Source organism: Physella acuta, unplaced genomic scaffold, assembly GCF_028476545.2.
Source record: "Physella acuta isolate Inbredline_101_S28 unplaced genomic scaffold, ASM2847654v3 ptg000123l, whole genome shotgun sequence".
Taxonomy (NCBI): Eukaryota; Metazoa; Mollusca; class Gastropoda; family Physidae; genus Physella; species Physella acuta.
Genome location: NW_026731642.1, coordinates 461,607 through 473,855, shown reverse-complemented (window position 1 = coordinate 473,855; position 12,249 = coordinate 461,607). Strand labels below are relative to the sequence as shown.

Below are 12,249 nucleotides of genomic sequence, written 5' to 3'. Positions count from 1 at the left end.
GACACAGATCCTCTAGTTTAAAAAAGTATTGGTGACACAGATCCTCTAGTTTAAAAAGGTATTGGTGACACAGATCCTCTAGTTTAAAAAGGTATTGGTGACAGATTCCCTAGTTTAAAAAGGTATTGGTGACACAGTATCCCTTAGTTTAAACAGGTATTGGCGACAGTATCCCTTAGTTTAAAAAGGTATTGGTGACACAGATTCCCTAGTTTAAAAAGGTATTGGCGACAGTATCCCTTAGTTTAAAAAGGTATTGGTGACAAAGTATAACTTAGTTTAAAAAGGTATTGGTGACACAGATTCCCTAGTTTAAAAAGGTATTGGTGACAGATTCCCTAGTTTAAAAAGGTATTGGTGACACAGTATCCCTTAGTTTAAACAGGTATTGGCGACAGTATCCCTTAGTTTAAAAAGGTATTGGTGACAAAGTATAACTTAGTTTAAAAAGGTATTGGTGGCACAGATTCCCTAGTTTAAAAAGGTATTGGTGACAGATTCCCTAGTTTAAAAAGGTATTGGTGACACAGTATCCCTTAGTTTAAACAGGTATTGGCGACAGTATCCCTTAGTTTAAAAAGGTATTGGTGACAAAGTATAACTTAGTTTAAAAAGGTATTGGTGACACAGATTCCCTAGTTTAAAAAGGTATTGGCGACAGTATCCCTTAGTTTAAAAAGGTATTGGTGACAAAGTATAACTTAGTTTAAAAAGGTATTGGTGACACAGATTCCCTAGTTTAAAAAGGTATTGGTGACACAGTATCCCTAGTTTAAAAAGGCATTGGTGACACAGTATCCCTAGTTTAAAAAAGTATTGGTGACACAGATTCCCTAGTTTTAAAAAGTATTGGTGACACAGATCCTCTAGTTTAAAAATGTATTGGTGACACAGATCCTTGTGACCTACTTAGGTCCAGTAATGTTTTATTTTGACATTGTGTTAATACCATATATGGATTGATGGTGCAACTACCGGGGTTTTTCCACTGTCTTATTAAGAGTGTCTAAGACGTAGAAATTTTCCATCAAGATCTGATTGATTAATTCAGACCAGATGACCACCCCAACCAATGGCCACATGAGTTGAGGATAACCTCCCCTGTTGCCTAAGTCTTTAACTAGATCGCCCACAGGCGACACGAGGCAGTCTACCTTGATCAAGCGGTCCATTATGACCAGGCCGTCCATTTTGTCCGGCAATAGATTCTGACCATTTGAACGTGAGAGAACTTAAGTCCTGAGTGTGCTATGCATTCCTAAGTTGTTAAAGTGTTCTAATATTATATTACTTGTCGCCAAGTGATTCTTGATGCTATAGCAGTGTTATGTGACCAGTGGCTATTTTTATACAGTGTTAGAATCTGTGATAGAATTTTTTCTTACGCTTTGTAAGTTGGGTTTTGTTATTTTCTAAATTAAATATTTTATCTTGTTTAACCTTGTGTTCTGCCACAACTGTGTTCGCTTATTAAAGGTTGTATGCAGATTGGATGAGTTGTTAACTTCAATAGTATCACTAGTTTTCCCTAGACATCGAAATCGAGCCCTAGTGTGTTGTTGAGTTAGTGTTCATTCATTTAGGCTTTATGTCATTTGCATATAACTCCAAAAAAGAATCCGGGGGCGTTCACCATCTATCTGGCTGGTAGATAGGTGTCCGTTACATCCTCTAGTTTAAAAAGGTATTGGTGACACAGATTCCCTAGTTTAAAAAGGTATTGGTGACACAGTATCCCTTAGTTTAAAAAAGTATTGGTGACACAGATTCCCTAGTTTACAAAAGTATTGGGGACACAGATTGCTTAAAAAGGTATTGGTGACAGATTCCCTAGTTTAAAAAAGTATTGGTGACACAGATCCTCTAGTTTAAAAAGGTATTGGTGACACAGTATCCCTTAGTTTAAACAGGTATTGGCGACAGTATCCCTTAGTTTAAAAAGGTATTGGTGACACAGATTCCCTAGTTTAAAAAGGTATTGGCGACAGTATCCCTTAGTTTAAAAAGGTATTGGTGACAAAGTATAACTTAGTTTAAAAAGGTATTGGTGACACAGATTCCCTAGTTTAAAAAGGTATTGGTGACACAGATTCCCTAGTTTAAAAAGGTATTGGTGACACAGTATCCCTAGTTTAAAAAGGCATTGGTGACACAGTATCCCTAGTTTAAAAAAGTATTGGTGACACAGATTCCCTAGTTTAAAAAGGTATTGGCGACAGTATCCCTTAGTTTAAAAAGGTATTGGTGACAAAGTATAACTTAGTTTAAAAAGGTATTGGTGACACAGATTCCCTAGTTTAAAAAGGTATTGGTGACACAGTATCCCTAGTTTAAAAAAGTATTGGTGACACAGATTCCCTAGTTTTAAAAAGTATTGGTGACACAGATTCCCTAGTTTAAAAAGGTATTGGTGACACAGTATCCCTAGTTTAAAAAGGTATTGGTGACACAGATTCCCTAGTTTTAAAAAGTATTGGTGACACAGATCCTCTAGTTTAAAAATGTATTGGTGACACAGATCCTTGTGACCTACTTAGGTCCAGTAATGTTTTATTTTGACATTGTGTTAATACCATATATGGATTGATGGTGCAACTACCGGGGTTTTTCCACTGTCTTATTAAGAGTGTCTAAGACGTAGAAATTTTCCATCAAGATCTGATTGATTAATTCAGACCAGATGACCACCCCAACCAATGGCCACATGAGTTGAGGATAACCTCCCCTGTTGCCTAAGTCTTTAACTAGATCGCCCACAGGCGACACGAGGCAGTCTACCTTGATCAAGCGGTCCATTATGACCAGGCCGTCCATTTTGTCCGGCAATAGATTCTGACCATTTGAACGTGAGAGAACTTAAGTCCTGAGTGTGCTATGCATTCCTAAGTTGTTAAAGTGTTCTAATATTATATTACTTGTCGCCAAGTGATTCTTGATGCTATAGCAGTGTTATGTGACCAGTGGCTATTTTTATACAGTGTTAGAATCTGTGATAGAATTTTTTCTTACGCTTTGTAAGTTGGGTTTTGTTATTTTCTAAATTAAATATTTTATCTTGTTTAACCTTGTGTTCTGCCACAACTGTGTTCGCTTATTAAAGGTTGTATGCAGATTGGATGAGTTGTTAACTTCAATAGTATCACTAGTTTTCCCTAGACATCGAAATCGAGCCCTAGTGTGTTGTTGAGTTAGTGTTCATTCATTTAGGCTTTATGTCATTTGCATATAACTCCAAAAAAGAATCCGGGGGCGTTCACCATCTATCTGGCTGGTAGATAGGTGTCCGTTACATCCTCTAGTTTAAAAAGGTATTGGTGACACAGATTCCCTATTTTAAAAAGGTATTGGTGACACAGTATCCCTTAGTTTAAAAAAGTATTGGTGACACAGATTCCCTAGTTTACAAAAGTATTGGGGACACAGATTGCTTAAAAAGGTATTGGTGACAGATTCCCTAGTTTAAAAAAGTATTGGTGACACAGATCCTCTAGTTTAAAAAGGTATTGGTGACACAGATCCTCTAGTTTAAAAAAGTATTGGTGACACAGATCCTCTAGTTTAAAAAGGTATTGGTGACACAGATCCTCTAGTTTAAAAAAGTATTGGTGACACAGATCCTCTAGTTTAAAAAGGTATTGGTGACACAGATCCTCTAGTTTAAAAAGGTATTGGTGACAGATTCCCTAGTTTAAAAAGGTATTGGTGACACAGTATCCCTTAGTTTAAACAGGTATTGGCGACAGTATCCCTTAGTTTAAAAAGGTATTGGTGACACAGATTCCCTAGTTTAAAAAGGTATTGGCGACAGTATCCCTTAGTTTAAAAAGGTATTGGTGACAAAGTATAACTTAGTTTAAAAAGGTATTGGTGACACAGATTCCCTAGTTTAAAAAGGTATTGGTGACAGATTCCCTAGTTTAAAAAGGTATTGGTGACACAGTATCCCTTAGTTTAAACAGGTATTGGCGACAGTATCCCTTAGTTTAAAAAGGTATTGGTGACAAAGTATAACTTAGTTTAAAAAGGTATTGGTGGCACAGATTCCCTAGTTTAAAAAGGTATTGGTGACAGATTCCCTAGTTTAAAAAGGTATTGGTGACACAGTATCCCTTAGTTTAAACAGGTATTGGCGACAGTATCCCTTAGTTTAAAAAGGTATTGGTGACAAAGTATAACTTAGTTTAAAAAGGTATTGGTGACACAGATTCCCTAGTTTAAAAAGGTATTGGCGACAGTATCCCTTAGTTTAAAAAGGTATTGGTGACAAAGTATAACTTAGTTTAAAAAGGTATTGGTGACACAGATTCCCTAGTTTAAAAAGGTATTGGTGACACAGTATCCCTAGTTTAAAAAGGCATTGGTGACACAGTATCCCTAGTTTAAAAAAGTATTGGTGACACAGATTCCCTAGTTTTAAAAAGTATTGGTGACACAGATCCTCTAGTTTAAAAATGTATTGGTGACACAGATCCTTGTGACCTACTTAGGTCCAGTAATGTTTTATTTTGACATTGTGTTAATACCATATATGGATTGATGGTGCAACTACCGGGGTTTTTCCACTGTCTTATTAAGAGTGTCTAAGACGTAGAAATTTTCCATCAAGATCTGATTGATTAATTCAGACCAGATGACCACCCCAACCAATGGCCACATGAGTTGAGGATAACCTCCCCTGTTGCCTAAGTCTTTAACTAGATCGCCCACAGGCGACACGAGGCAGTCTACCTTGATCAAGCGGTCCATTATGACCAGGCCGTCCATTTTGTCCGGCAATAGATTCTGACCATTTGAACGTGAGAGAACTTAAGTCCTGAGTGTGCTATGCATTCCTAAGTTGTTAAAGTGTTCTAATATTATATTACTTGTCGCCAAGTGATTCTTGATGCTATAGCAGTGTTATGTGACCAGTGGCTATTTTTATACAGTGTTAGAATCTGTGATAGAATTTTTTCTTACGCTTTGTAAGTTGGGTTTTGTTATTTTCTAAATTAAATATTTTATCTTGTTTAACCTTGTGTTCTGCCACAACTGTGTTCGCTTATTAAAGGTTGTATGCAGATTGGATGAGTTGTTAACTTCAATAGTATCACTAGTTTTCCCTAGACATCGAAATCGAGCCCTAGTGTGTTGTTGAGTTAGTGTTCATTCATTTAGGCTTTATGTCATTTGCATATAACTCCAAAAAAGAATCCGGGGGCGTTCACCATCTATCTGGCTGGTAGATAGGTGTCCGTTACATCCTCTAGTTTAAAAAGGTATTGGTGACACAGATTCCCTAGTTTAAAAAGGTATTGGTGACACAGTATCCCTTAGTTTAAAAAAGTATTGGTGACACAGATTCCCTAGTTTACAAAAGTATTGGGGACACAGATTGCTTAAAAAGGTATTGGTGACAGATTCCCTAGTTTAAAAAAGTATTGGTGACACAGATCCTCTAGTTTAAAAAGGTATTGGTGACACAGATCCTGTAGTTTACAAAAGTATTGGTGACACAGATTCCCGACAGAAACAGCTGTAAATCTTGGTAACACGGTTTAAAGACAAAAACCCTCGCGTGACTGCACGGGCTGACGCGATGACCCGTGCTGATCCGTTACCATGGCAAGCGTCGCATTACCGCGCGGTAATCCGCGCATGACAAACAGGGCCTTATGTGTACTGCCACAAGTACGGTCAACATAAGAATGTAAGGCCATAATCCCCCCCCCCCTCGCCACGCACACATATACGTCGTTAAGTACCACAGCAGCCAACAGACGTGTCACTTATCAATACCAGTCAAAAGACTTCGACATGCCGCATGTAGCATAATGTAGACAAGTACCGATACATATATATATATATATATATATATATATATATATATATATATATATATATATATATATATACACACACACACACCTTGCATGCAAAGGCTGGGATAAGACTGCAGAGAGTGACGAGATTTGAAGGAGGCCCTATGCTCCGCTATGATACTAATGCAATGATAATGACGACAGTGAATCGTATCCACACCAATGTAGTAAAATTTATGTCAGTTAAATTTAGCAATCACCCTTATGCCCTTCAGTGCTGGACAAAGGTAGCAGTATTGCACTCCACTCCACGGCAAAGATTGGCGACAGAAGTGTGTGTGTGGGGGGGGGGGGGGGGGTCAAATCCCTGCAGTGCTGCTCTAACATACGACCTGTGTTTCTTCTACCAGAGCGTTTTCACGCATGTATGAGAGAAAAATGGTTATAGACTAAAACAGTGTGAGAACAATGGAACTAAACTTCAGACCAGAAGAGTTCCCAAAAATAAAAAATAAAATAAAAAATGATTCCTCTTTAGCGACCCACTGGGGAGATGAAGTAGTGTTCATGTTTCGTGACCTCGGGCATATGAAGGGATAGTGTGGGCAGCTCTATGCCTAGCCGCCCTTAAATCCCCTAACGTGAGTTAAGTACTCATCAGAGTTGGGTGTACTCAGGGACTAGAACCCAGATTCGAACTTGAGACTCTCGAGTTAACAGTCTCGCGCTCTACCAAAGAATAATCATGTATTTCAATACATCTGTCAGTCCATTTTCGACGCTGTTGGTTTTTTTTTTTAAAGTTATGGCTTAACTCTTTTTAAATTAGGTTCGTGGAACTCATCAACTATGTAAATGAGAGCTCATCAATGTTGTCTGTAAAGGTCTTAGTTTAAACTGTAACTGTGCAGTGTTTTATTTTAATTTCTTCGACATTGGAGACGAGAAATGTGTATATGTGGGATCTACTGATACAAGAAAATGTGTAACATTAAAAAGACAGGAAAAGCGTATAGGTGTGAAGCCAAAATGACGAGAAAAAGTACGTGTTTGTTGGTGGGTGAAAGGCGGGGGAATGAGGGAAGAGGGACACGTGACCCCTGTCCACGACCAGCCCAGGGCTTGAGGTGACCAGACAACGTACCTGTGTCCAAGCCAGGCCGGGACAGACTTAACATGGACCAGCAGAAACAAAAATACAACGTACACAGACATGTCAACAAACACCACGTGACTCACGAGATGGTGGCCGCCTCAGTTATCTGTTCGTCTGGCATCTTTTCAAGACTCGCTTCAACATTCAAATCTGTGGACAATACAAGAGTGGTCAGTTGGTGGTTAAATGGTTCAAACGTGTGGACAACACGAATGGTCAGTTGGTGGTTAAATGGTTCAAACGTGTGGACAACACGAATGGTCAGTTGGTGGTTAAATGATTCAAACGTGTGGACAACACGAATGGTCAGTTGGTGGTTAAATGGTTCAAATGTGTGGACAACACGAATGATCAGTTGGTGGTTAAATGATTCAATAGGAGAGTGGTCAATTGTTTGTTAGATGGCTCAAATATGTGGACAGTAGATGAGTGGTCAGTTGGTGGTTAAATGATTCAAATATGTGGTCAGTGCGAGTGGTCAGTTGGTGGTTAAATGGTTCAATAGGAGAGTGGTCAATTGTTTGTTAGATGGCTCAAATATGTGGTCAGTAGATGGGTGGTCAGTTGGTGGTTAAATGATTCAAATATGTGGTCAGTGCGAGTGGTCAGTTGGTGGTTAAATGGTTCAATAGGAGAGTGGTCAATTGTTTGTTAGATGGCTCAAATATGTGGACAGTAGATGAGTGGTCAGTTGGTGGTTAAATGATTCATATATGTGGTCAATAGGAAAGTAGTCATCTGTTGGTTAGATGGCTTAATTATGTTGACAATGGGAGAGTGGTTAGATGGTGAAACTGGCAACACACTAGACAATTAGAAATGGGTTCAATGACATTAATGCCATTAAAATTATATATGAAGGATTCCAAAGGAAAGTTGTATGCTTTGACCATATCACATAACCATTTATGATTCAGACAGGGGTCAAATTAGTAGAAGTAAAATTAAAAGAATTAGAAGTAAAATTAAAAAAAAAAATTATGAAAGAAAAATTAACAGTGTGACCTACTTAGGTCGAGTCATTTTTATTTTGACATTGTATAATTCCTTATATGGAATGATGGTGTAACACCTGGGGTTTTTCCACTGACTTATTAAGGTGTTTGAGACATAGAAATTTTCCATTAAAATCTGATTGAATGATTCTGATCAGATGATTATCCCAACCAATGGCGACATGAGTTGAGGATAACCTCCCCTGTCACAGAAGTCTTTAATTGCACTGCACACTCGCAACACGAGGCAGTTTATCTTGACCTGGCAGTCTACGAGGCCGTTTTATCTTGCTCAGGCAGCCGTCCATATTGTCCGGCTATAGACTCTGACCATTTGAACGTGAGAGTACTTAAGACCTGTGTGTGCCTTGCTTTCTTAAGTGATTTAGTCTTCTAGTTTAATATTACTTGTCGCTAAGTAATTCCTGAAGCTACAGCAGTGTTGTGTGGCCTGTGGCTGTTTTTTTGACAGTGTAGAAATCTGTGATAGTGTTTTTTCCTACATTGTGTAAGTTGGGTTTTTGATATTTTATACATTAAATATTTTATCTAGTTCATCTTTGTGTTCTGCCACAATTGTGTTCGCTGATTAAAAGGTCGTATGTAGATTGGATGAGTGTTAATTACAATAGTATCACTAGCTTCCCTAGACATTAAATTCGAGCCCTAGTGAGTCGTTGTGTTAAGTGTTCATCCACTTAGGCCGTAAGGCATTTGCATATGACCCCGAAAAAAGAATCCGGGGACGTTCTCCTTCTATTTGGCTGATAGATTGGTTAACGTTACAAAGTGGGGGCTCGTCCGGGATTTAATCTGTCGTTCCAGTTGTTGGTTATATCAGTTGAATACTAAGGTTAGTTGGATTTAGTTGTTTTATATCCAGTAGCGCAGTGTTCTTACAACGCGCGCTCAGGCTAGAGTATCTAGGTCAAATAAGCAGACGTGTCACGTCCTACATTTAGAGGTCAAGTACACGGCCCAACACGGTGTGTTAATTTAAAGAATCTAGGCTTGTTGTGATTTTCAAGTTAGTGTTATGGAGTCTTTTTTGGCTAATCCTACTGTTGAAGATGTAGAAAAGTTGAGTAGAAAAGTTTTGGTTAGTGTTGTTAAGGAATTGAAATTGGATTATTCTGTTACGCAGAAGTCAGAAGTGTTGAGAGATAAAATTGTTGTTCATTTCATTAATGAAGGAGTATTTGATGAAAGTTTGTTGGCTGGTGTGTTGCTCCGCGAGGAGAAAACTCTAGAGAAGGTAGAATTAGAAGCTAGAATTGCTTTAGAGAAGGAGAAAGTTGCTCTAGAGAGACAGGAGTTAGAGGCTAAAATTGCTTTAGATAAGAGGAGGTTGGAATTAGAGTTTGGTCAAGTTAGTGATGTCACTTCTCTGGTAGATCCAAAAAAGTTGTCGGTAGGGCAAGTGATTGCCAAATTTGGGAAATTAGTTCCTAAATTTGATGAAACAGATTTGGTCGTTTTCTTTAACTCGTTTGAGAGTTTAGCGAAGACTTGTGAATGGCCCGAAACCTCCATTACTGCTTTATTGAGCTCTGTCCTTACTGGGAAAGCTGCAAAAACATACCAGGCACTCTCTCACGACGTTCAAAATAACTATAGTTTGGTCAAGACTGCCATTTTGAAGGCCTACGCACTGACGCCCGAGGCCTATCGGACAAAATTCCGAACACTCCGCAAGTTACCCACACAATCATATGTGGAATTTCTCTTTGAAAAGGAGAAAATATTCTCAAGGTGGCTACACTCGGAGGGAGTTTCTGAGTTTGAGAAACTCAGGTCACTTATCCTAAGGGAAGAATTCCTATCGTCCCTGCCTGAAGAGATACGACTACACATTCTGGATAACAAGATAACTGACATCCAGAAGGCTGCTGAGTCGGCTGACACATATATGTTGGTGCATAAGAAACCACCAGTGTCAGGAAACCGCCTCAACCCCGTGCTTCCCCTTTTTGGCAGCAATCCTCCTGTTGGCCAACATTTGAAGACATCACAGTCCAGAGAGAAACCAAGATCAACTCTCAATCGTCGAGCAGTATGCCAGTTCTGCAAAAGGCCTGGTCACCATGTCAAGGACTGTTACAAACGTCGTCAATATAACAGAGAGGTGGTGCGTACTTCTGCGCACTATGCTCTACCCCCTCAAGCAGCCAGTTCAACTATGAACTCTAGAATTCAAAAGGACTCTAACCCTAAGTGTCCGCAAGAAGGTAGTCAAGTCTCCACGCATTATGTGCAGTCACATTTTGACTGTTCTCGCCACCATCCAGTTTCTTCCGAGTCTACCGATCTCGAGGGATCGAGAAAAGTTGACTTTTCATCTTTTATTGCCGAAGCCATCATTAGCAAACCAGGTGATCCGTTGTCTCAGAAGAATATCACCGTTCTAAGAGACACAGGAGCGTCACAATCACTCCTTTTGAAAAGTTCAATGGACATTTCACCAGAGACGAACACCGGAAGGATTTCCATTATCCAGGGAGTGGGGACGAAATCTACTGTCGTCCCTCTACACAAGTTTGCCCTGAAACATCATCTCGTCGAAGGTGAGGTCATTTTAGGTGTGATAGATAGTATTCCTGTCCCAGGAGTACACCTACTTCTAGGGAATGACCTTGCGGGAAGCAAAGTATACCCCTGTACGGTTTCAGACCCTTTGTCAACAGTTCCAGATAATGATAATGAACTGTATCCTGCATGTGCGGTGACAAGAAGCCAGACCAAACAATTAGCTGACACAACGCCTGAACCACACCTACCGTCATCGTCAAGAAATTCGACTCCCAAATTGGAGTCTATGCTTCCAGAGAACACAAGCCTGGGCTTACCCCTGAGGATATCTCAGGAAGACATCATTAAAGCTCAACAAGTCGACGCGGAACTCAAGGCAACGGTCGAAAAATCTCTATCACCTGACGATGGAGAATATTTCTCCGAGAACGGCCTCTTCTTTCGTCGCGCTATACCAGTGAATGCCTCACCAGCCGAACCATGGTTGGGTAAAAACCAGCTGTGGGTCCCTCCACCTTATCGGCATGAAATACTTAAGCTGGCACATGACCATCCAATGTCAGCGCACCCAGGTGTCACTAAAACGACGGCGAAGATCAAAGAACTGTTCTTTTGGCCCAAAATGAGAAAAGATGTGTCGCGTTACTGTAGAAGTTGCACGAACTGTCAGTTGGCCGGAAAGCCAAACCAGACAATTCCTAAGGCCCCTTTGAGTCCGATTCCTGTATTAGAAGAACCTTTTTCTAAAATCGTCATGGACTGTGTAGGTCCCTTGCCTAAAACCAAGGCGGGCAACGAGTACCTACTTACCTTTATGTGTTCAAGTACCCGTTTTCCCGAGGCGATTCCCTTACGGAACATTAAGGCAAAGACTGTAGTCAGAGCCATGACCCGGTTCTTCACTACCTTTGGATTACCTAGAATCGTGCAAACAGATCAAGGCAGCAACTTCACCAGTCACCATTTTCAGGAAGCACTAGCCAAGCTAGGCGTTACCCACATCACCAGCTCAGCCTACCACCCTCAGTCTCAAGGCGTACTTGAGAGGTTCCACCAAACCCTCAAAACCATGCTAAGAACGCTCGCTAATAGTAACACCCAATGGGATGAGACTGTTCCTTGGATTATTTTCGCCGCGAGGGACTGTGTCCAGGACTCTTTAGGCTACTCGCCTTTTCAACTTGTGTTTGGACATTCTGTCCGTGGCCCCCTGAAGCTGATACACGAACGTTGGACAGGTACCAGTGATCATCCAGTGGAAAACTTCGACGATTTTCACGTTCGACTGAAAGCCGTGTGCGAAATGGCTCACAAGAACTTAAGAAAGGCCCAAGTGAGAATGAAAGGACTGTATGATAAGAGTTCTTGTAAACGAACATTCAATCCAGGCGACAAAGTTCTTGTGCTAGTGCCTACTCCGAACAATGCGTTATCCTTGAGATATTGTGGACCCTTTACTGTGCATTCAAAATTAAGTGATTTGAACTATGTTGTCAATACGCCCGACAGAAGAAAGAAACAGACAGTGTATCATGTCAACTCACTGAAAAAGTATTATGATAATTGTAACAATTTTCAATCCACAGCTAAAATTACTTTACCTGTATGTTCTAATGTTTCTGATGATGTGATACATGATAAATTGAAACCTCCAAAATTGGTAAATTCTTCCTTTTTAGATAATTTGAATGTCCACCTTATGCATTTGTCCACAGAGGAAAGCCAGAGATTGTCTCAGTTATTTGAGACATTTCCCTCTATTTTTGGG

General features: G+C 40.0%; 1 protein-coding gene across 3 annotated transcripts in view; it reads right to left on the bottom strand.

Annotated features, from left to right (window-relative positions):
* Window positions 1–12,249, bottom strand: part of LOC131934909 (signal peptide peptidase-like 3) — a 66,539-nt gene that overhangs the window by 24,967 nt on the left and 29,323 nt on the right. For all 3 annotated transcript variants that reach the window (XM_059291170.1, XM_059291168.1, XM_059291169.1), the window contains one exon: window positions 7,041–7,107. In XM_059291170.1, the coding sequence (XP_059147153.1) occupies window positions 7,041–7,078 (38 nt within the window). In that variant the 5' untranslated portion in view covers window positions 7,079–7,107. The remainder of the gene's footprint in view (window positions 1–7,040; window positions 7,108–12,249) is intronic.